Source organism: Mus caroli, unplaced genomic scaffold (genome assembly GCF_978045245.1).
Source record: "Mus caroli unplaced genomic scaffold, Mus_caroli_1 scaffold_7, whole genome shotgun sequence".
NCBI lineage: Eukaryota > Metazoa > Chordata > Mammalia > Rodentia > Muridae > Mus > Mus caroli.
The window spans coordinates 97134464-97161028 of record NW_028227262.1 but is presented as its reverse complement, the minus strand read 5'-3'; the positions used below and the strand labels follow the sequence as shown (position 1 = coordinate 97161028).

The 26565-nt window shown below is 38.9% G+C and overlaps 1 protein-coding gene across 1 annotated transcript in view; it reads right to left on the bottom strand.

Annotated features, from left to right (window-relative positions):
• Positions 1-26565, bottom strand: part of Skap2 (src kinase associated phosphoprotein 2) — a 154550-nt gene that overhangs the window by 56296 nt on the left and 71689 nt on the right. Inside the window, exons 5-6 of the mRNA XM_021165675.3 lie at positions 8391-8468; positions 7408-7491 (exon numbers count right to left, since the gene is read on the bottom strand). Coding sequence (XP_021021334.1) covers positions 7408-7491; positions 8391-8468 — 162 coding nt within the window. The remainder of the gene's footprint in view (positions 1-7407; positions 7492-8390; positions 8469-26565) is intronic.

Sequence of the window (26565 nt, the reverse complement as noted above, 5' to 3'; positions counted from 1 at the left end):
AGTATTTTCATTAAAATTAGAAGTTTGGCTAACATAGGCTGGCAAACAGAAATTTCTACCTATCTCCCCCTCCCCCCTTTTTTGGCTAATAACAGTAAGTTATAAGCATAACAATGAGGTAGTTTCTAATGCAGCATGGCTACAGTTTGAATGTGGAATCTCCCATCTGAAGGCTTGTGTGTGGCTGGCTGAGACCCCAGCCTGCAGGGCTACTGAGAGGTGGTAGGACCTTTAGGAAGTGACCCAGCAGAAGCTAACATTAGGTCACTGCGTGTGCTCCTTTTAGGGAAGCAGTAGGATGCTGCTAAGTTCCTCCTTCATTTCCCCATCACGAGGAAATGAGCACTCCTGCTCCACCAGAAGTTCTTACCACAAAAGCTCCTCCTCCTATCACAAGCCTAAAAGCAAGGAATAAGTGACCATGATTGAAGAAGCTCCTAGCCTGTGTCAAAACACACAGGTGTTTTTCCCAGGCACTTCATTTTAGTAATACACATAACTTTTTCTAAAATACTTAACAAAGTATTTTTTTAAATTTATCTTTAACTGATAGAAAGAAACAGACGAATATTTATGGGGTAGTATGTGATATTTCAAGATAGACACACACATTCTTAAGGACAGGTGTAAACTCTATTTAAAAACAATATAAAGTAGCTGTGAATAGAAATAAGTTATAGGCTTTTTTTCTGAAATTGCTTCTACTTTCATCCCTCTATCTAGTATTTTCATCTAAAATTAACATTCTAATAATCACGCTATGGGGTCCTGGAAATGTAGTCAGTTGGTAGAATACTTGTGTAGCATGCATGAAGGCCTAGGCTTTATTCAACCCCAACATGCATGAAGTGGAGCCAGTAAGATCAAAATCTCAAGGTAATCCTCAGCTATATAGTGAGTTCAAAGCCAGCTTCAGACACATGAGAGCCTGCCTCAACACACACACACACACACACACACACACACACACTATGGATCATTGGACTGTCAGAACAAACAAATAGCCATTGTTAAGAAAATCATCACATAAAGATTTCCTTAATAGCCTATATGTATGTTAGCTTTTTCGAAGTTTCCTACAATAATAAAAGGTGTGACTGTGACTCACTTCAACGTGAAAGCAGCAAATCTAAGATTAGCAGCAGCTGCAGTGGGCTTACAAAGAAACACCATGAGTCTTCATTTATTATTATCCCCAAATTCTGAATCCATCTTACCCCATCTCATTTCCTTCACCCCTTTCCCTAAGAGCTGACAACGTGATCATTCTAACATCCAAGCAGAGCTGTCATGGCACTAGCCCAGCTTACCCCCAGTGCTTAGGAACATTAGGTGTTCCTGTGACAGGAAAGTCCAAACTCCTAACTCTGGTGTGAAAACCTTTACTGTCTTGTGCCATGTCCTCTGGCTCAGCAGTTCTCACTCAACAAACCATGCCAGTGACTCAATCAATTCACAAATCATACTGTTATGTGAACACTTGTGACCATTATCTTAAGCTAATGTAGTACAATGTTTTGCAATAATGGCATCTGATACATATATGCTCAAAGAACATCCAAAAGTATGGGTGTTCTCTACATAGTTATTACATATACTATAGTTATATATAGTTTTCAATGTATAGTTACTATAGCTATATATCTAACGTATACCACATGACAACAATATAAATACATGTGTACATATATAGAGAGAGAGAAAGGGGGAAGGAGGAAGGGATGGGGAGGGAGTTAGGAAGTGCAATGTGGTATTATTTTAAATGTAATTTTAATCTAAATATACATTTAGTATCTAGGGATTCACACTGGTCCCATTTTATTATATGCCAATAATATTCATAGCTATCAGATGTTTAGCAAAGCTTAGTCTATACTTGACAATTTGTGCACAATAAAGAAGTCCTACTAAACAACTGGTATATACTTAGCTTCTCTAGCCTGCTACAGGGCTCTCATCCATAAAAACAGGAGGGAAAGGACACAGGTTTATTATATAAACTTAAAGGTCAATATTTGCACATCAAAGACTCAAAAGTCTACTAACAGCAATACTTCCTGGTTTAAAAAAAGTAGAATTATTAGTGCTAGGCTAGGATAAAAATATCCTTCACACATCAAATAAAACAAGATTGTAATATAAATCTTATAAATACAAGGATTCACTCACACATGTCACATGTCATGATACAATATTGATGTCTTCACACAGAAATAATTTTTGAATAAAAGGGATATGTTCTCTTATTTTTTTTCCCCTATCAATGGTAAAGTTGTGAGAGATATGAAAGTGGAAAGGTTAATTTAATGAAATTCTTCTTTTTATGTTATTTTTGTTGTTGTTATTTTAAATTTCTGGTGAGTTTTGTTCTATATTTTTAAAATTTTAGATCTACTTATCTATCTATCTATCTATCTATCTATCTATCTATCTATCTATCTATCTATCTATCTATCTATCTATCTATCTTGCTGTCTTCAGACACATCAGAAGAGGGCATTGGAACCCATTACAGATGGTGGCTGGGAATTCAGAACTCCTGGAAGAACAGTCAGTGCTCTTAATGGGTGAGCTATCTCTCCAGCCCTACATTTTAATTTTCTGTAAAGGAAAATTACAACAACGTGCTAAACAAAGAGTCTTTAGGAGCTGGAGCAATGGCTCAGTGGTTGCTTTGCCAGAGGATCCGAGTTTGTTTCCAGCATCCACACAGTGGCTTGAAACTAGCTTTAACTCCAGCTCCAGGGCTCTGAACCCTCATGGCTTGCATGGGCAACAGGTACTTATGGAGTGCAAGATGTACCTGTGGACAAAACACCCAAACACCCAAAGTAAAACATTTCTTTTTAGTTAAAGAAACTTTGGTGTGTATTTAGGATGACTTGGTATGGCCAACCTCCTGTAGCGCTCACTCACTACAGAGGACTGGCACATCAGCTAACTGGGAAGAAGGAAGGCGGTGAAGCCCTGGAAACACATAGGTACAATGACCTGCCCATCACGTTCTTCCGCAAAAGGGGAGCAGCACAAAGTTCATTTCACATGCTGATTCAGGATCGTGTGAAAAGTAATAGAAAAGGGAAAAAACCCAAAACCCAGGGTCTGGAACAAACTCCTAACTAAGCCGTCATTTACAGACACCCTGGAATGCTGGGTAATGACCACAAATTGTGGGGAACACAGAGCTGTGGAGTTAGAGAGCTACATTCAATCTTTGCTCTCACTCAGTAGCCCTGTGTTAATTTCTCTTGCTTAGGCGAGTTCAATGTCCTCCAAAATGGTTCTATTGACAATCTCTCTCCATCTCAATCCACCCTTAAAGCCAAGTCTGATTATATAGATTTCTGCCTAAAGTCCACACTAAAAATAAAATCCTTAGAGAAGCCTTATTGTCAGAATCCCAGAAGGCTTACCAACCTGTTCTATGTCTTTAATCTAATGCAGCTCCTTCCATCCTCTATGTCTCAGCTTGGCTCCCTATATTGATCTTATCCAAGGGCTTTCACTGTGCTGAATTTCTGCTTTTCTCTCACCTGAAATATTAATTTTACCCTGTGTTTTTTCTTAGCCCAACTGCACTGCCTTACACACCCATTACTGAGTAATTTATGATCACCAGGAGTTTACTTCTTAAAGTCCTAACGGATTAGAGACCAAGACCAAGATGCCAGCAGGTCTTGCAGGAGTCTTCCCTGTGTTGCAGGTGGACATGCTGTGCTGCATTCTCCAGTGCAGAGACACTGTGGCCTTGCAAGGCAGAAGTACAAACGAGGGATTTCAGAGCTCACTTGAACATTTTTACTGGGTCATTCATGAGTATAAAAGCCCTCATGGTCCAATCACTGCTAAATGCCCAACATCCTAACGCTATTTTCTTGGAGGTGGCTCCAAATACAAATTTTGGACAGACACATAATTAAAATCATGGCCTTTACCTATAAACTTCTATTCATTCCTTATGGCCCAATAAAATGCCCTTATCTCAGTGAAGTTTCCCCTAAGGCTCCTAAAACTAGCAGTTAGTTTTCCCTTCCTTTGTGATCCAAAGGTACTTAACTTAAATTACTTATTATACCTCACTGAATTTATGTCTATCTGCCTAACTCCTACATCCATTCTCATAGCCTCTTATCTTTTTCTCATTGATACTCATGCAACTCAAGCAGTGAGCACCTCTAAGGATCTTTGGATTCTCACTATTTATTATATCAACTATCTAAAACTGTTTACCAAATAAAAATGTGAATAAATGAGTAAGTGGATGAATGGATGCCTCAATGGGAATCTGAATATCTAGGATGTAGAATGCTTGACAGATGAGACCCATGACAATCATAGGCAAAGAGAGGATATGAGAGGATGGATGGGACTTCACAAAGTGATAAAACATCTACTACATGCAGTTGTTACTTAAGGACCTGAATGGCTATGAATAATAAATACAGACAATATTTATGGGTACAGAGGTAAGTGCATTACATACCCTGGAGGATGACAGTACTTCTAAGCCATTACTACTTTGATAGGTCAATATGGTTTCTGGCACGCACAATAAGGTAGAAAAGGTGAGCTATGTACATGTCATAACAGTAATGAAGTATGGTTTAACCTCGTGAGTGGTATCAAGCCTGCCTTGTGCCTCTATGAACCATTTATCTCAATCCTACTTACTTGGAGGCTTACAGTTTTCATATATCTAAGTAGCTCTTTCTAAGGATTAGGTAATGGTTCACATGCACAATAAAGCTACACAACCCAGCTACTTGACTACACAAAAGAAAATTAAAATGTTATTTGATACGATTTCCTGAAAAAAGATAAAGTGGCAGCAGTGGGCAGCACCCTGCAGACAGGCCTAGAACACGTGGGAAGGCACAGCAGTGGGCAGTGCACAACCAGATCAGGTCTTTAAACATCAACACAGTGATGGACATGGCAACACTAACTTTTGAAATACAAGTAGCCGAGGTAACTAAGTGAATCCCAGAGCACAAAAAAAGCAAAATGCTAAGGACTACAGCATCATAAGGTCTACCAATACAAACAGGAATGGAAACGTACTATCTCAAAGATGTGAGCCAGAATTTCTTTATATAATGTTGGCTTCTGGAGAAAAATATAAATACTCCTTTGGGTTTGAGGAAGACTTGATGGCTCTGAACTAACCTGACATCAGTAATCACAGAGCCTTGGGGCATAGAAATGAGAAGCATGGCTGAAGCAAAGTCACTAGCATCTGAAACTTCCTTTTCTGGGTTTAGTAGGAAAGGCCCTTTGTTGTTTTGTTTGTTTGTTTGTTTTTTGAGAAATGGTAAGATTCTGATCGAAAGTCATAATAGTGTAGAAAACTACACTATAATGGCAGCTCCCACTGTGACTGTGCTGATTGTAACAGAATTTGGCCTTGAGTTTTCTAACACCATCATTGACTTGCTCACAGCAGGAGGGGAAGTGCATGGGCTGTGACCACCTCACAGGCGCCTTTACAACATGGAATGTAGTAGTGACAGGATCCAAAATGGCTGCTAGATTCTAAAGTCATTAGTCCCACCAACCAAAATGGAAGACTGACTTCTAGCATTGTGTAAAACTTCAAATTTGTCTGAAATACAATAACTTCATCTGCATATTGTTCTAATAAATTCTCTAAGTATAAATGATAAATAAAACAAATTTCCAACCCACATTTATCAATAACAATTCCATGGGAAAAGCAATACTCAGTGGCACTGGGAGTTTATCCCTTTTCCTTTGCGTGACTATTACCTATTTCATTTCTTCTTGTGTTCTCTAAGGACAGAGAACGTATTTGAGACATTTTTCACTAATTTTTTTGTTTTATGTAAAATATATACACATAAACTGTATATATGTGTGTTATACTATTCATAAAGAGAATCGAGGACCCAGGGAGCTTAGAGGTCAGGTGGGGTGGAGAGGGCGGGAGCATCCACGTGGAGATGGGGAGGGGTGGGGAGGAGGTGTGGGCTGTGGAGTCAGAGGGTAGATGGGGGTGGGTGGGAATGGAATATGGAGTATGAAAAATAAATTAATTAAAAAAGATCTCAAATGGAAAAAAATATTTTATTATTGCATATTCATTGTATAAAATAATAGTTTCATAATACAATATTAACCAAGTATATACCGTGTTGGCTATTTCATCTCTATGAGCAGTGATGTCTATTGTACAATATTTACCTTCTGATCTGCTTTCCCTTGGAAAAAGGCGAAACTACAAATACTTAGATTTTAAATTTCATTATTTTGCAGATTCACTTATTCAAATAAGAGCTAAAATTATGTGAACTATTACTAAAATGTGCATTAGTTAATAAAGTTGTAAAGTATAAGAGTTAAGACAGGGTCAGTAGTGAAACCTGAGCGATAAATACAGGCCCGCCTTTTACCACTCTGAGAATGGATGTTGCACAAACTTAGCCTCTCAGTCCTCTGTTTTCCTAACATTAAGATAAATGAGTCAGATAACTGCACAAACCTTGGACATGTGGCTATGCACATGCAGTCAGAGGAGCTCAGCCACTCTGCTTCCTGAGGACTCACATGCAGTTAATGGGTGATGGGGAAGGAGGGATCCAACACACTGCTGTAACCTGAATGAAACTCACTGGGTGAAAAAGAAGGAGAAGAAGAATGAAGGGAGGGAGGGAGGATGGAAGGAAGGAGAGATGTGAAGGAAGAAGACGAGCAGTGAGGAAGGAAGGGAGCAATGACCTAGCCTCACCAAGGATCAAGACCTCAGACCCATGGCAAACTGCAAAACCACTACCCACACACATGGATTGTGGCAGTTATATATAATTAATAGATGCTAGTAAAACATTATAAGTAATCAAATAGGCTAATAATGGACCTACTTCACTGACATGCTGTGAGGTAAACAAGTTATGTTATCTGTCTACCTAAGTGGGCAGACAGATAAACTGCTTAGACAGGGTCCAGAATATAGCAAACTCAATATACATCTGCTTTTGCTGTTGGCATCTGTAAAGTCGGGCTAGAAAATTATGTATTCATTAAATTTTATCTAAAATAGATGTACTACTTTGCCTGTCTTCAAAAACTTTTATCTCCTATCATCATGGTCCTCATTTGTCTCCAGTTCTACAACTGTAGTCCAGGTAAATATTTACTAGAGTGAAAAGCCATATGAGGGAAAATTATCTTACTTTCTTTTATAATTCATAAAAACGTAAGTGTGTTAAATTTTAGGGCAGTCTGCAATTGATAACATTTATCAAATAATGAAAGATAATATAAATTAGTCTTAAGCTATAATTCTCAAAAATTCTTAGCTTTTTCTCCATATTGTCTTCTGTTCACTCTGTAGGAAAATGATCACAAACTCATTCAATGGAAACTGATATAAACAAATGCCAACATTACCTTTATCACTCCCGTAATAATAGAACACTGTTTTGCTGAGCGCACACCATCGTTTCTGCCATTCAAACCCCAGAAAGCTGTGATCTGCCAAAAAGCGGGAGAAATGAGCAGGTTAGATACCATACATGATTTACATAAAGCATTTCCTCACCTCATAAGGGAAAGTCCGCTAAGACAATTTCTGAGCTTCCTTTTACCTCTGGCATTAATCTGTATTTCCCATCCCTTTACAATGGTGTTAACTGTCTGGTCACCAAACCTTCTCTACACAGTCTCAAAAAGGTATCAGACTGCACATTCTTGATATAATTGATCCATGGGGTCTCATTCTCAAATTTGTCATAAAAGGGAAAGGGGAAGGAAGGGTTGACTTGGGTCATTTATTTCTACTACCTCTTTCAGCTAGAAGTTTCAGCTTAAAAAGATTTTTAAAACTAAGCAGTACATGTGGAACATGATCAGAAGGTCTGCAGCGACAAGCTAAGTGAAGCTGTGTGGTCATAAAGATGCTTTCATGCCCGATCAGGACTGCCCACCACCCGGTTTAATTTTATGCTGGTGATGAAAGGAGACCACCTGGCCAAGTCCCAGTTATCAAGTGGAGAGGGACACTGAAACAGGTAACAGATACCACATGAGATGCCAGGCTGTTCCGAGCCATAGCAGGCTGTGTATACTGGTTACTGGTGAGAAACACCGACCTTGAGGACACAGTCATAGCCTGAAGCTTTCCCACAAGATGTATGGCACTGCTCCAGAACTGTTTACAAATCCCAGGCTGCACTGACAGCCAGGCTAATGCTTTGCTAGTAAAAACTATGTAAAACTGGCATTTCATGTTTGGATAAGGTTTTCGACATCTTCTTATAACACTGCCTAAAGAGACCACTGCTTCCATGACTATGCCACAACCATGCTTTATCTTAGGATGAAAAACCAACCAACCAGCCAGCTTTAGGCTTCTCATTAGCCCTTTAGCTCACCTTTTCTGCGTTTTTCCAGGTAGCCAGCCTTTATGACAAAAGGAAGGTCCTGGGCTGCAATGGGAGGAAACTGGTTTCCTGTGGAAAGTGAGAGAAAGAAAAATTAGTGAGTAATTCACTCTGGAGAAGCCATGCTGACATCAACTCATTACATTCAATGTACCTTTAATTACTGCAATTACTCAAATCAGATATAGCAACCTTACTTCAAATCCATCCCATAAACTCCCTTCTCTCCTCTTGTAAACTTCAAGTAGGGGAAAAAATTTTCGTGCTCCTAAATACAAATGCAGCTTATGCTGCAGCTGATTGTCTCAGACGGGTGATACTTTCAATATAAATTCAATAAACAGAACTATAACAAAGAAACCCAACAAATCCCAAATACAGCCATTAGGAATTTCAGATGAACCAGAGACGCTTCTCTGTGTCTGCTGGACCAATGAACATCAACTCTTACCTGTGTGTTCTTACTTCCACCAAGCCAAACAAAGTGATTTTCCCCCAAATCAAATACAGTATTTGTTCCTGAGTCCACATCAAATATTCTCTCCCCCTACCTGAATTCACAGAGAAACCCTGAATCATGAGAGTGAATCTGTTTTATGTTTAGGATTTTATAAGGCATTTAAGAGTCTAAGACTAGATCATTGAATAGAAGTAGCATAAACAGCAGATTTCTACAAAAACAAAATAAAACAAGGCAAAACAAACCCCCCAAACCTTAAAGATCAAGCTGTAAATTAAGCTTAAACTTAGAAACTCATGGTCACATGTGACAAGTCACTCAGTAACTTCCCTGGTGTTCATAAGATGGATAACTGAAAGGAGAAATGATAGGTAGGTAGGACATAAGTAGATGGGTAGATAGATACATAGATATGTAGATAGTTAGCACAAAAAATCCCCAAAAACAAAAAAGCAAAAGCAAAAACAAAGTACGGAAACAGAATCTAAGTGGAAAACAAGTTGGCCCAACCATTAAATTAGCCAGGATATTATGGAATAATTGGGTCTCACCAAGTTGTCATACCACAATCTTTTTACTGGCACTGGGCAAAACAAATGTTCTCTGGGGCTACTGAGACGGCTCAGCAGGTAAAGGTGCTTGTTACCAAGCGTGATGACCTGAGGTCAAGTCCCAGAGTGTGTAGAGGAGAAGGAAAGAAATAACACTTGTGGATTGTTCTCTGGCCTCCACATAGGTATGTAGACATGTAGACAGACAGACAGACAGAAAGACACGCAATGTAATAACTGAAATGTTCTTCAAATTTCAAAAGGAAAACAAGTTATTCTGAAGCAAAGTACTTTTTAATTTTTTAACTTTATGTGTCTAAGTATCCTGCCTCCATGTATGTCTATACACCATGTGTTATGCTGTAACATCAAAGGACAGAAGACAGTGTGGGATGCCCTGGAACTGAAGTCACAAATGATATGAGCCAGCATGTAGGTCCTGGGAACCAATCATAGGCTCTCTGCAAGAACAGCAAGTGCTCTTAACTGCTGAGTCATCTGTCAAACTCTTGAGGTACTAATACTTTCATCTTACTGACCAGGAACAGGTAGAGAAGAGAAAGGAAGGAAGAGAGAAACCAGCTCCATAGGATGAATGTATCACTTAACTTGAGTACTCCAAAAGAAAAAAAAAAAAGTTGATTAACCTGATAAATCCCAGTAAAATATAATGTCATAAGTAATATTCTAGTTCTCATTACCTCATATCTCTTAAAGTATTTTATTTAAGGGAGGGGAAAGCAATTTCTTAACTGAAATTCTACTTTTTAAAACTGTGATAGCTATTTAACCAATATCTAGAATTTAGTAGCCATGTATACTTTTTATAAGCAAAACCATACCAGTAATGACCCTTAAAATATATCTTTAAATCCTCAGAAGGACTTAATGATTTGTTTAACACGATAGGTAGAGTTAAACTCTCTGAATGTAATTTGTTATATGTAAAGCAGTAATTTTCCCCTAAAAACTTGAATCTTCTCACCATTTGGACCTCCTCACAATTATCAGTAGTATGCTGTCAATAAGATTCAGATGAGACCAAAGGGCAGAGGCTTGCCAGATGCAGAAACAATAGCCATCAAGAGAGGGAAGCTACAGCTACACTGCTCTATAGAGTAGGAGCAACAGAGGACATCTGCCTTACTCCGGAATACCATCTCCCCGTGAGACACTGATTGGGCAACCGTACAGGTTACAGGTTACTGTGATTTTTAAACTAGTTAAAACAATTTCCTTTTCTTAATGTAAAAACAATAAACAAAAAAATTACATCTTAACTAAGGGCACAAAGAAAAAATTAACTTGTATTCTAGGCCACTCTAACCACAGGGTTAAAAGGCCACAAGTTTTTGGTATTCTTAAGATATTGAACTATTTTTTAATGAGTATTTATGTATTTATGTATGTATGTATTTATTTATTTATTTAGACAATCTCACTTTTCTAAAGCAAATCAAAATATCAGACATTGTAACTAACATCCTGCTGCGGGACACGGTGTCATGCTCCAGTACAGTCCAGCATAAAAACACACTAATTATTACCCAGCAAGGTGATAAGCAAGGCCTGGGTCTTCTACACTGCAACTTGCAGTCTTGATGTAAAGGCCCTCGGACAGGTCAGGCAGGGGTAGGTCGGAAGCATTCAGACAGCATCTGGATTCGGGCTCCTTTACATGACTTTTAATGCGATGTGAATTTTAAAATTGCGAAGCTAGGGTCCATCTGATGGTAAGAAGGCTGAACCAAATATGCTGTAGAGCAAACGGTCACTTTGCTTCCTTCCACACAGCTTAACCTCAACAAGAACAAAAAACTACCCTGGACCACAGCAAGTAAGTTTGTTTGTTTGTTTGTTTGTTTGTTTGTTTGTTTGTTTTTTGAGACAGGGTTTCTCTGTGTAGCCCTGGCTGTCCTGGAACTCACTCTGTAGACCAGGCTGGCCTCAAACTCAGAGGATCACAGCAAGTTTTAAAAAGCTTTAGATATGAATTAAAAATCACTGGAAGTTCTAACTTGTTAGTTTTACAATTAGCTTTTCATTTCATTTCTTTTCTTGAATGAACAGGTGTAAGGGATCAGAGTGATTCAAAGACATTTTGACAACAGAATCTTATTCATTTCCTTCTTATTTCTTATGAGAAGGTTGGTGGCCAATTTAAATACTAGACTTGTGAGGAATCTAAAACCTCTTTTACTATTTTACCATTAACAAATCTGTTTTAGTTATTCAGTCTTGACTTCAGGCAGAATTCCTGCTAAGTTTCTGGGCCTCATCTTTGCCAACTACAGTTTTCGGTTTGTTACTTGCCATTTAGACTGCCTTCTACAGGAACACTACGCCTTTGAGCTAGCATAACCTTTTTGCCAGTTTCATTCCACTCAACGCTCCTTCCCGTTTATACTGGAAAGGAAGGGGAGAGAGTTATTTTTAGAGACTGCTCTTTGCTCATGTGATCTTTCACTCCTAGTCAAGCCTTGGTCTAGACAAATACCCTGTCACCACATGATGGGACATATCCTTGAAATGAAAATAGTGAGGAATAAACTCCTCAACAATTAATCAATCTCCCTCCACCCCTGAGCACTAATAAAGTACCCATGGGCTTATCCAAACCTTTTATTAAAATAATATTTTTATTAATTCTTTGAGAATATCATACAACATATGATCATATTCCACTCCCTCCCATTTCCTCCCAAGCCCATCCATACCTCCCTTTTTGTTTTGTTTATTTAAACCATCAAGTCCAATTCATGCTGCCTACATACTCCTGGTTGTGGGACCTGTCCTAGAGCATGCCAGACCAACCAGGCGCCACACCCATAAAGAAGACCAACTTTCTCTGTAACAGAGGCTGTCACTTGTCAATGGTGCCTCAGCTAGGGGTGGGATTTCTGTGTTCACTGCCCCTACCCAATCCTCATGGTAGGATTTTGTCTGGCTTGAACCCATGCTGGTCTTGGCATAAAGCCACAACTGTTGAGTTCATATATGCCACTTCCCTGTCAAGTCTGGAAAACACCATTTTGTTGTAGTAAACAAAAGGGAGAAGGAAGGGACAGAGAGGGGGCAGAAATTATAGGCCAATCTCTCTGATGAAAAATTCTCTCCTGGGCATATATCCAGAAGATGTCCCAACCGGTAAAAAGGACACATGCTCCACTATGTTCATAGCAGCCCTATTTATAATAGCCAGAAGCTGGAAATAACCCAGATGTCCCTCAACAGAGGAATGGATACAGAAATTATGGTACATTGACACAATGGAGTACTACTCAGCTATTAAAAAGAATGAATTTATGAAATTCCTAGCCAAATGGATGGACCTGGAGGGCATCATCTTGAGTGAAGTAACACAATCACAAAAGAACTCACACAATATGTATTCACTGATAAGTGGATATTAGCCCAAAACTTAGGATACCCAAGATATAAGATACAATTTACTAAACGCATGAAACTCAAGAAGAATGAAGACCAAAGTGTGGACACTGTGCCCCTTCTTAGAATTGGAAACAAAACACCCAGGGAAGGAGTTACAGAGACAAAGTTCGTAGCTGTGATGAAAGGATGGACCATTTAGAGACTGCCGTATCCAGGGATCCTTCCCATAATCAGCTTCTAAACGCTGACACCATTGCATACACTAGCAAGATTTTGCTGAAAGGACCCAAATATAGCTGCCTCTTGTGAGACGATGCTGGGGCCTAGCAAACACAGGAGTGGATGTTCACAGTCAGCTATTGGATGTATCACAGGGCTCCCAATGGAGAAGCTAGAGAAAGTACCCAAGGAGCTAAAGGGATCTGCAACCCTATTGTCGGAACAACATGATGTACTAACCAGAACCCCGGAGCTCTTGTCTCTAGCTGCATATGTATCGAAAGATGGCCTAGTCGGCCATCACTGGAAAGAGAGGCCCATTGGACTTGCAAACTTTATATGCCCCAATATAGGGGAATGCCAGGGCCAAAAGAATGGGAATGGGTGGGTAGGGAAGTGGGGGGCGCTATGGGGGACTTTTGGGATAGCATTGGAAATGTAACTGAGGAAAATATGTAATAAAAATATTAAAAATTTAAAAAAAAAGAAAAATTCTCAAATAAAGATTTAAACCTAATTCAAGAACCCATGGCAAAGATTATCCACCATGATCAAGTCAGCTTTATCCAAGAGATGCAGGGATGGTTCAATATATGCAAATCAATAAATGTAATCCACCACATAAATAGAATCAAGGACAGAAACCACATCATCATCTCATTTAAATTCAGGAAAGGATTCTGACAAAATCCAACATCTCTTTATAATAAAGCCCCAGAGGACATGGATACAGGGATACGTCTCGACATAATAAGGACAACACACAGTAATCTCACAACCAGCATCTTGCTAAACAGAGAAACCCTCAAAGCATTCCTACTAAAATCAGGAACAAAACCAGGCAGTCCTCTCACCTTCTCGTCCTGTTCAATACAGTGCTCCAAGTCCTAGCTAGAGCAATAGTGTTAGCGGAGGGAGGTGAACAAGGCACAAAATAGATAAGGAAGAAGTCAAAGTGTCCTGGTAGGCAGAAGATCGCTTATATACATAAAATACTTCATCAGAAACTTCTACTGCCGATAAATTATAGCAAAGTAGCAGAACACAAAATGTACACACAAAAATCCGTAAGCTCCCTATATACCAACAACAAGCATACCAAGAAAACAGTCCTGGAAACAAAAACAAACAAATCTAAGGAATTAAATAACTTGTGTAATAAAAACTTGTCTAAATCTTTAAATTCTTTGCTTTCACCATTAGTTGTAAGTGTGAGTCCCAAACTGAGGGAGATAGTATTTCCTTTTACCTCTTCTCCATCCACATGTTGAGCCTGAAAAGAGGCTCAGTCGTTTGGTAAATACATTCATTTTAAGAAAAGTACCTCAGGTCAACAAGCTGAAGTGCCCAAGTGAGGATGCCTCAGTCCCACTTGGGAGAGAGAAGAAAGCAATCACAAGTGGGGAGGAAGGGAGAGACTGGGGAGGGAAAGTGGATGGGTTTGGGGGGTGGGGGTAGCGGGGAACCTGATCTGGTATTGGGTGAGGGAAAAGGACTGAAGCCCTGAGGGCCTGCAGAAAGAATGGAAAAAGAATGGAAATAGGCAACCTCGGGAAATAGGAGCTTGGGGGTGCGGGGGGGGGGGAACCTCTCTAGAATGCACCAGATACCTGGGAGGTGAGAGACTCTCAGGACTCAAAGGGAGGGACCCTAGATGAAATGCCTGACAGTAGGAAGAGGGAACTTACAGAGCCCACCTCCAGCAGGAAGACAGGGAATCAAGTGAGAGAGGGGGTTGCCATTCCACAGTCACATCTCTGACACATAATTGTTCCTGTCTGAAAGAATTTCAGGGATGGAAATGGAGAAGAGCCTGAGGAAAAGAAGGTCCAGTGACAGGCCCAAAGTGGGATCCAACCAACAAACAGAAACTGCTGACCCCTGTGGTTGAACTAGGGAAGGCTGAAAGAAGCTGAGGAGAAGGGCAATCCTGTAGGAGGACCAGCAGTCTCAATTAATCTGGACCCCCAAGATCTCTCAAACACTTAACCACCAAACAGACAGCATACACCAGCTGATATGAGCCCCCCTCCCCCACAACACACAAACAGTAGAGGACTTCCCTGTTTGTGTTCATTCAGAGACGATGCGCCTAACCCTCAAGAGACTGGAGGCCCCAGGAAGTTTAGAGATAAGGTGGGGTGGGGGAGTGGGGATACCCACGTGGAGACAGAGGAGGTATAGGATGTGGAACAGTTGGAGGGTGGATGGGGGGATAGGGAATGGAATATGGAGTGTACAAAATAAATTAATGTATAAAATAAATAAAAAAGAAAATAAAAGGTACCCTTTTAACATTTGTTTCATATTTGATGCCCAGCATATAAGACTATTTCATGTGTCTGAGACCCCTGCCTCAGTCCACGTTGAGAACACTCTCCTACTCATCCATCCGAGTTTACTTGTCTAACTGTTCTTAAGAAGCAGCCTCAGAAGTGCTCATAGCCCTCAGTAATTCCAGTCTCCAGGGGGTTCTGACATCTTGTAACATTGCTGTGTAAGTCGAAGGGCATGTCCTCTAAAAATCAGCTGATGCAGTGGTACAGCGAATGCATTCTTACTTGTCAATTCACATTTACACTACATTTATAATCTATCTTTAGTGTCCTCATAGGGACATAAGGCTGGATGGAGCTGACCTTAATACAAGACAGATCAGCAATTAGTCAACAAAGCTTTACAAACCAGGTCAATCATAGATCATAAAATTTGTGGGTGGTTTTTGTTTTGCTTTGAATCAAGGTGTCACTACATAGCCCTGGCTAACCTGGAACTTGGTAGACCTGTAGACCGGGCCTGTCTCTGCCTCTGCCTCACGAGTGCTGGAATTAAAGGCATATGCCACCAACAACCTGTTTTGTTTTTTTTAAAAAGGATCTTATTTTTGTGGCCTAGAATCAGTGACTGCCCGAGAGTTCCTCTGTTTTAGCCTCCTTGGTACTAGAATAACAAGCAAGGGTAACCATCCTTGGGCAGCCTGTAAAACTTTGAAGCATATGTCTGTTTCATATGAACAGATAATAGCACTGTCCTGAGTTTCATCTAATGTCAAATCTTTTCAGTTTAGCTATACACCTGAGCGTAGCCACTGAACAGTAATTTAATAGAGAACACTGAGCAAACCTTCAGGATTAGAACAGATGCTGTTCAGGCATGTTTTCCTAGGACCTAGAAATCAAAACCTAGCAGAAGCATACTTCCTATTCTAACCTTGCCTTTAAAAGGGATGCCTGTTAGCAGCCATGTATAAGACTAGCTCGATGCAGTACTATATGCAGAGTTTATGCATATATGTTGTACTTTACAACAGTAGGCTGAAGTCTGACTTTCTCACTAGACTTAGCCAGACAGTGCCTCAGATGTACTTCTTTAAGACACATGGGTTCAATTTTATATAAACTGTATTATACTGAAGCATGCTTAAGAAATGAACTTAGGGGGCTGGAGAACAGGCTCAGTGAATAAAGGAGTTTGCTGCAAAAATCTGACAAGCTAACTTTGATCCCCAAAAGCCACACAAGAGAGAACCAACTGGACAATGTTACTCTCTAGAGCCTCCACGCATGCACTGCAACATCTGCCCATCTCCATGTCTTTCTATCTCTCTCTCTCTCTCTCACACACACACACACACATACACACACACACACACACACACACACACACACACACACACACAGAGAGACACAAATAATCATAATAAATAAAAAATTAATATATATTTTTGAGATAAATAATTTTTGAAGAAACTAATTTAAAGGTTTTTTTAATAGTAGGGCTAGAGATGGTTCAGCAGTTATAACATGTACTGGTCTTGCAGAAGGGTCTGCACAGGCAGCTCATATTTGTCTGCAACTCTAGCTCCAGGGCATGTGACACCTTTAGCCTCTAAGAGCATCCCCACCCATACACTGCCATCGTCACATAATTGAAAATAATAAAAAACACATCTTCTAAACTCTTGTTTATGGGATTTGTAGAAAATGTTCTAAAACATTCAACACAAATTTGAAAGAAAATTGATAAGATAAATACAGTAGCCATACATTCTTACAAACACAGGAGAATTAGAGGCATACAAATAATGGTATGAGTGGTGAGTTTTACCTTTAAGTAAAAAGAATAATTTTATAAATTTTTATTACACCTGAGACAGACAGACAGACAGACAGGCAGACACACACACACACCATTAAGCATCCAATTGCACACATCTGCTTATTCACTATTCAAACACTTTGAAACACCCAAAATATACCAGACACTATGATGGGACAAGGGACGCAGTTACAGTCCTTTCTGTGGTCATGATTAGGTGCTATTGAAATGATGAAGAACCATAAAGTTCAGAAGGAAAAAGACTGGAACAGCTGGAAAGGACAGTCAGGATGGGAAAGCCAAGGGCCAGGCTCACACTTCTCTGCCTCCTTAGCCTTGCCATTAAAGTCAGAGACCCTGCACTGCAGCTGTGTATCAGCATCAGCCGTCTCAGCTTAGGATGTGCTCCATGTGACCTTAAATTCACTTTCTAGCCTAAGTCCAAGGCTGATGCTCAAACTCCAGATCCTCCTGCCTCAGCCTCCTCAGCGCTGGGATTATAGATGTGACCACCAATCAGTTTTAAACTTTCTAGCTACCAAGATGAAGCAGAAGATACAAGAAAAAGAAATTTAAGCAGAAGATACAGCCTTAAAAGTGCCCATTTTTGGTGAATTAATTTTGGCATACTTCTTAAAACTAATTACATACCAAACTCCAAATACAGACACTGGTATTTATCCCAAGGAGATCATGAGAAACCATGAGTGTTATGTCTACTGTGTTGAGTATCTTCCTTTGGGGCTCCCAGAGATGACATGGCCCCATCACCTATGAGCTTTTCTGGTTAAGAGTTGTCGTTAGCAGAACAATTTCACCACTTTGGTTTAAGACTTCAGTTAAAATGAGGTAAAAGGTCCACAAGACGCAGTATTTGCCGACAGCACACTGGGTGACAAGAGTGTGGCTTCATGTCAGCAATGCTGTGCAGCCTCCCTTGGACCTCATGCTCAGGCAGCTCTGAGACTCCTCAGGAAACACCGGAGGAACCAGCACAGTCCAACCCACTCACAAGTCTCTTAAAAATCCAAAGACTGCACACCTACTCAAACCCATGAGTACACACAGACCATGGTTTATTCCAAAACAACAAAGAACAATGGCAGATATGATATTCTATTATATAGTTTTCCAATATTTTGACTGTAATTAGATCATGTCTGAATGGACCATGATACATAGTTGCAATAAAAGTAGATGTTATGTAAATTTATATAAATAATATACTTTCCATATTCTTAATATTAAGTCATTAATTAAATCAATCAACTAAATTAAGTTTCCATATAAACAGGTTTAAATTTTACACAATCAAGTTCTAATGAACATTGAAAATGTAAACCGACATCAAATTTTTTAAAAACAAGCACAAATTCTTCAGAGGATGTTGCTATGGCAATTCAATATTTGGTCCAATTATCTGTTACCAATCTAAGAAACCAGGTAGGATTCTTAATAATCCACACAGGAGTAACTGGTGAAAACATTAGTTTATCAAATGATGACTTTTTCAGATAATATTTTGGAGAAAAATATTTGTATGGATACCACGTGAACTCCTGCAGATACTTAACAATAAATAAATAGATCAACAGAAAAGCAGGTCAAGAATTGGAAGCAAAGCAATTGGGACTGAGAACAGACACCAGTGCAGTTATTTGCTATCCTGCCCAGTGCTCCTCACCTTCACTACCGAGTGTACTCCAGAAGCTCAGATGCCATTGGCTTTGCCTGGGACACAGTGCTTGCTAATAATACTCAATGGACAGCAAGCATCTCCAACTAAACATTAACGTAGGATTCTACCATCTTACTTATGAGGCTAGCAAGAACTGTCAACAGTGGAGAGGGTGTAAGAGACCTCCTTAGTGACGTCTGTGGATAAAAACTCTAAGAACTTACTCAACCATCCTAGCCTACAAAATAAATCACAGCACAACAGAAACACCACTGTGGTGGAAAAAAAATGAAAATGCCTATATAGAAGGAGTGCATAATTTACTTAAAATTTTTATAACTTTTTAAAAATAAGGCCAAACTAGACAAATAAAAATATATAAAGAACTACACTGTATCCTAATGTCTGGGTGATAAACAAAGCAGAAGAATATATAAACTGATACACATTTTTCAATTTGAAATAAAGGTCTGTATTTTATGTATTCAAACAATGCAGGAAAACCACACCCAGAACTGTTAGCACTTCTTACTTGTAGGAAGTAGGGTGTTTGGAAGAAAAAAACATTTTCTTTATTAGGATCATGAATTACATATTATTACGTAATACAATTTTAAATAGAAAATAACATCAGGATCTTAAGTAATTTCAAGTATTAAAACAAGACCCAGATAATTGAATCAATAAATGCATGAGACTTTACAATACAATGAAGGATTAAAGTACCATGATACAACATGAAAACAATCATGTAAAGGCACTTCATGAGAATGTACACAGAGACCCAGCTGTCTTTAGTTAATCCACATCTCACACATCCACACAAGTCTTGATTCGGCCCACAAGGAACAACTTCTTTACCATTCCTCTAGGGGCATACTCTTCCCCACCACAATTACTGGAAACCCTCCAGCTCACTCACCCCCAGAAACAAATCTCAAAATGGGGCTCAGAACTGAACAAAGAATTCTCACCTGAGGAATACCAAATGGCAGAGAAGCACCTGAAAAATTGTTCAACATCCTTAATCATCAGGGAAATGCAAATCAAAACAACCCTGAGATTCCACCTCACACCAGTCAGAATGGCCAAGATCAAAAATTCAGGTGACAGCAGATGCTGGCGAGGATGTGGAGAAAGAGGAACACTCCTCCATTGTTGGTGGGATTGCAAGCTTGTACAGCCACTCTAGAAATCAGTCTGGCGGTTCCTCAGAAAATTGGACATAGTACTACCGGAGGATCCAGCAATACCTCTCCTGGGCATATATCCAGAAGATGTCCCAACCGGTAAGAAGGACACATGCTCCACTATGTTCATAGCAGCCTTATTTATAATAGCCAGAAGCTTGAAAGAACCCAGATGCCCCTCAACAGAGGAATGGATACAGAAAGTATGGTACATTTACACAATGGAGTACTACTCAGCTATTAAAAAGAATGAATTTATGAAATTCCTAGCCAAATGGATGGACCTGGAGGGCATCATCTTGAGTGAGGTAACACAATCACAAAGGAACTCACACAATATGTATTCACTGATAAGTGGATATTAGCCCAAAACTTAGGATACCCAAGATATAAGATACAATTTGCTAAACGCATGAAACTCAAGAAGAATGAAGACCAAAGTGTGGACACTATGCCCCTTCTTAGAATTGGGAACAAAACACCCATGGAAGGAGTTACATAGACAAAGTTTGGAGCTGTGATGAAAGGATGGACCATCTAGAGACTGCCATATCCAGGGATCCATCCCATAATCAGCTTCCAAACGCTGACACCATTGCATACACTAGCAAGATTTTGCTGAAAGGACCCAGATATAGCTGTCTCTTGTGAGACTATGCCGGGGCCTAGCAAACACATAAGTGGATGCTCACAGTCAGCTATTGGATGGATCACAGGGTTCCCAATGGAGAAGCTAGAGATAGTACCCAAGGAGCTAAAGGGATCTGCAACCCTATAGGGGGAACAACATGATGAACTAACCAGTACCCCGGAGCTCTTGTCTCTAGCTGCATATATATCGAAAGATGGCCTAGTCGGCCATCACTGGAAAGAGAGGCCCATTGGACTTGCAAACTTTATATGCCCCAATACAGGGGAATGCCAGGGCCAGAAGAATGGGAATGGGTGGGTAGGGAAGTGGGGGGGGGGGTATGGGGGACTTTTGGGATAGCATTGGAAATGTAATTGAGGAAAATACGTAATAAAAAATATTAAAAATTTAAAAAAAATGTTTTCTGATTGTAATAATAAAATGATCTGAGAAAACAAACACCTGATCCCTTAAAAAGACTAAAGAATGTATTTTTCTGAAAGATGATTCTTAACGATTGTTAGAATTGTTTTATCTATCTCAAAATTTTCACTTTATTTGTATTAATTTTTTGGAGGGACATGTAAGCAATGGACTTCATTCTAGCATTTCCATACAAATATCCATACTTTTTAGTGTTTTCTAAAATTTTCCCCCCAAAAATTGAATTTAAATTTGTTGACTTTGGAGTGCTAAGATACTACACGTGGAAAACTCCACACTTGACCTCAAAACATAGGTGGAGAAAAAACACTATATAAAATTACCCTCAGGTTATGTGTATAAGCAAATATGAAACTTAAATGATAAAGTCCAAGTCCCTAAATATGTCATTATTTATGTACAGATATTGCAAAATCTAAAAGGAAATTAAAGAAAATGGAAACATTTCTTAGTTCCAAGCAATTTGGATAAAATGTATCATTCAACTCATTTTACACAAATAAGAAAATGATCTATATTTTTTGCTCTGTCTCAACTTAAATGTCTTCAAACTCATGTAAAAGTATGCATTAAAATTTGTGCCAGGCTTTAACTGGTATTCCAAATTCCATCTGGGAAATGAATTTTATAGCTAAGCTGTAAACTTCTAAAATCCTGAAGTTTTAATAGATATGCTGACACAATCTTAACCATAACAGTTCTAGCAACGACTGTGGTAATAAATCTGTCTGTTTCTATTATGCCTGTGACAAATCCATTAATATGAATGATGTCCACTTCACACAGCACACTCCACAGCAACTGCACAAGTTATGTCATCTCCATTCTGAGTAGCAAATCAGTAATCAATATTTATAAAAGCAGAAGCTAATCCTTTGTAAAATCACTGCTTCTGTGATTGAAGAGTTTGTTCAAAACACACAGTTAATCCCTCTTCATCTGCTAGAGCCTTCTATTCATCCCAGCCTCTTACTGTGCTGGCTGAAGCAGATTAATACATGTCCACATGCTAAGCATGACCTGACAATTGACACCAGGTAGTGTTGACAGGATAAGCTCAGCAAACACTGGCCTTTCAGAGAGGAAACCTGAAATTAACATTCAGAAACACAAAGTTTACAAATAGGCTTACCACTCACTCCCAACTCCCACGCTTGACTCTCTGAGGCCCCAGGCCAGCTTTTGCTGAGAGAAGTCTTCTCTCTGGCTCTAGAGTAAAGTGGCTTATTCATAAAGCCTGCACTGTTACAGCCTGTACACAGTGGTGATCAGGAGTTCTTTGGCTAAGGACATATCTCATTCACATGTACAGAGCTACTAGGAGAGTTCTTATTTGTGAAGGTAGTGACTGATCTCTGCACTTCCAAGTACAATCCTGGCAGAAAATCTCACCAAAAAAAAGATTTTAATGGTTAATTCAAACCTTTTGATGGAAAAATAGACATTTTCACAGTGAGAAATGATTATCAATATTACATAGCATTCTGTGGTAACAGAAATACATATAAATTTATAAAATAAAAATGTACTGATCACTAGAAATCTGATCACTCTTAAGGAAAATATTAAATTATATTTAAAGTCCCAATATAAATTTCTGGAATAGTTATTTCAACTGAGATACTCCATGCAACCTTAATCGGAGCTACTTCAAACCAAATGCAAATTCATGTTAAATTAAGAGGAGAGTCTAGACTTAAGACAAATATTATTTCCCAGTCCAAGATATGGAATGAAATAATTTTTTAAGGACAACATAAACAGCTCCTTTATATAAACTGGCTTGTCATATCCAATTTAGGTGGGATAGCACCAAGCTATTAATAAAGTCTTACATCTGTACTCCTGACAGACTGCAGACACCCCAGGAAGGAGGGAAGTGTGCAACTAAAAGCCAAAAGCACAGAGAATCTTAGGAGAGACGCCAAGACAATAGTCAGTGGATCATTTACTTCAGAAAGAAAGAAAATAACACCACGAGTTATTTCAAGACACGGAAAGGAGGCTGTGGCACTTTGTTCAAGCCAGGGAAGATGGAGCATGGGCGAAGCCTGTAGATAAGGATGAAGTGGGAGGAGGAACAGCCAGGAGATGATACCTTTAACTAAATGATGCCTTTAATTAAAAGGAAGACGCAGGGCAGGGGATACAGTTCCATGACAGAGTGCTGGCCTAGTGTGCAAAGGTGCTGGGTTCCCCAAAAGAGAGAGCTAGCAGTGACTTGGAAAGGGGAAGGGAACCACTTTCAATGTACTTTCTAACTCACCGTCTGCGGCAAGATTCACCATTTCTGAGCAAATTATGCTTTAGTTCAACAATCAGCTTATAAAATAAATACCAACACTGTAATTTAGGAACCTAAATTACAGTCCCTGGTACAATTATAATATTGTGAGATTGAAATGTGCCTGCAATCCTGTATACTCAGTCTAAGACAGGAGGACATGAGTTTAACCTTATTTAGTAGTAACAGATTCATATGTAATATTAAATAATGAATAGGATAAAAGTGTGTGTGTGTGTGTGAGAGAGAGAGAGAGAGAGAGAGACATTAGGTGATATCTCTGATGCTATACATAAGTGTCCTAGATGGTTATATTGAGTATTTTAAGAGTGCAATACTAAAATCTAATAGCTTTTTTAGATATTAGGCAAAATAATTTGCTACTTAGTTGAATACGCTATAAAAAAATTATAGACATCACTAAATCCTACATGACAGTGGCTCTAATTAGCCTTGCTGAAGGAAGTTGAGCAAAAAGACAGCAATATTACTAGTTCAATATTATAGGTGGTATGTCCGCGTCAAAAATATGAAGAAAATTAGCTAAGCAGTGAAATCTGCTAGCAGCTAAGAAGAATAAATCTTAAAACTCTATGAACCATTAAAAACCACTTACAGGCAATAGCCAACAATGCAATTTGATATTCTCTTGAAATGCCTGTAGTCCCTGGTACAATTATAATATTGTGAGGTTGGAATGCGCCTGCAATTCTGGTCTAAGACAGGAGGACCATGAGCTCAAGGCCAGCCTGAGCAAGTATTCATCTCAAAAAACAAACCAAAAAATGACACAACAACAAAACCCAAAAAACAAAAAAACAAAACCAAATGATATTGCCAAGTTCAAATTATGTAGAACTTTTAAAAAACACATCTATCATATAAACTATATTTTTATATACACTGAAATATTTTAGCTCTCTTTTGAATCTCCTAAAAACCTAGACTACGGATATTTCCTCTTAAACACAGATGCATAAAATATAAATATATTATACACAGACAGATCTAAAAGATTCTATGGAAGATAAAGGCCTATTTAAAGCAATAGTGATGTCTATAAATAGTTTATGTTTTAGATACAATTAAAATAATTTCAAACAGTAAAAATTTTTAAAAATGAAGGTAAGTAAAATTTTCCAAGTAAAGCAACCTATACCCTCTTTCAAAAGCCCTTATGTGGGGATGGAGAGATGGCGCAGTAGCTAAGAGTGCTCACTGCACATCATGGGAACCTGAGTTCAGACTCTCAGCACCTGCCTACCTGCAGTACCCCAGGGTGGCTTTCAGGCTATAGCCTAGCTGAAAAACTTGAGCTTTTGGTTGAAGGACAGACTCTGCCTCAAAGAAATGAGATGACAAAGGAGGACAATGATGCACTCCTCTGTCATCTGCTCACATGCTCACAGACATACATGCCTGGACACACGCAATGCATAGAACCCCCCAGCCACACACACACACATCACAGCCACACAGGCACACGCACATGTGTGTACACATATACACAAAGTTTTCATGTTCAGAAACCCAAGTAACTCATCATAAACTTGCAACACAATTTGCCCATGCTAATGCCCAGAGAACAAGTGACACTGGTCTCACTAGTGTGTTTAACTGAGTTAACTCTCTGTGACTCAGGCCTTAGCTCATCTTTAGATATAATGAGTCTGATCAACTGAAGTTTTATATGTTCTAAGAGTGTGTCATCTTAAGTCTCAGACTTCAGGTTTACAGGGATTACACTGATATTTTAGTAGTAAGCATTTTCTTACTGGACTGTCATTACAGGACTTTTGTGTTTTTAATTATTCTAATAAATCAATATTATCAAATTTAAAAATAAAATTAAAAAAACAATACTGGTGAGGCTTTTTGTATAGGAAAATCTTAAAAAAAAAAAAGGAGTAATAGGAAAGGAAAGAGTTGTCATCATATTAAATAAAAGTGACCAAACAATATTAAAGAAATCTTTGTGAACGCTGCAGAGAGAGCTCAGTAGGTAGACACATTTGTCACCTAAGCTTGATCCCTTAATGTCAACACTGTAAAAAGAGAGAATCCTTTATTCTTAGACCTCCATGTTTGCAATGGCAGGCATACTAACACACACACAAACAAATAAATTCAAAAATTATTTTAATTTCATTGTAGACTGTAACATAAAAAGATATAGTCTAACTGTTATTCAAAATTATTTCAAAATTACAGGGATCAAAAAACCATTCTTTCAGAAGTCATCCCCTTGTCCTGGCTCTAGCCATCACAGAGGCACACGATGCTCACTGTCCCAGCACTGTCATTCCATTTGGGGCAGTCCTGGACTCATTTCTCTGTTGTCACACTAGCTTCTCACTTCATAGTTACGAGGCACGCATGCTATAGGTGGATCCTTTGAGGCAACAGAAACACCCTGTTTCACCTCAAACTTGCGTGCACCAATGTCAACACTCACTAGACTCACAACTCCCTGGCTCCTTCCCACTGATGACCACCATGATCACAAATGATGATGTTTTCAGACTTTAAAAAAAAATAAATGAACATGTCAGATACATGTCAGATACTCTTTACTTGACAAAGCTGAGATCTAGACAAAAGCCTACAATTTGGAAATCAGGAAGTCAGAAAGAGTAAAATTAGTTCCTGCCCTGGGAGAATATAAAACAATGTGTTACTGTTTATAACTAGGAAGCAACCAGGTAGAGTACTTTATCACATACATATTTAAAATAAATATGCAATGAAACTAGCAACAGTATAGTTACCCTTACAGAAAAGACAGCTCAAAAATAAGAAGGTGCCTCCCTAACCTTCATCCAGGTGCCAAAATGATTCACTATTTCTAGATCTAGTTACAAAATGAAAGGCAAAGATAAGGCAGCTTATAAGCTTCTAAGTAGCATTCTACACTCTAAATTTATTAAAATGGTGCTGATTTATGCAAAGACTGTTTTAAGTCTTATTTTTACTGCATACATTTTCTGCATCCCCTGAGGCAAGTATAATAATTGTTTGGGTACAGTTTGCCAATAATACTTCAGGGAAAATAAAATCATAATTCCTCTTTTAAAAAAAGTCTGGTTATGGTTTATAATATAGCAGCCATTTTATTCTGCTGTTTATATTAGAAGGTATCAATTTTGTCCAACAAAAGCAAAAGCAGTATTGTTTCTGTGAGGCAAGTGTCAGAGGAGATAGCACACAAGCTTGCTCTAGCA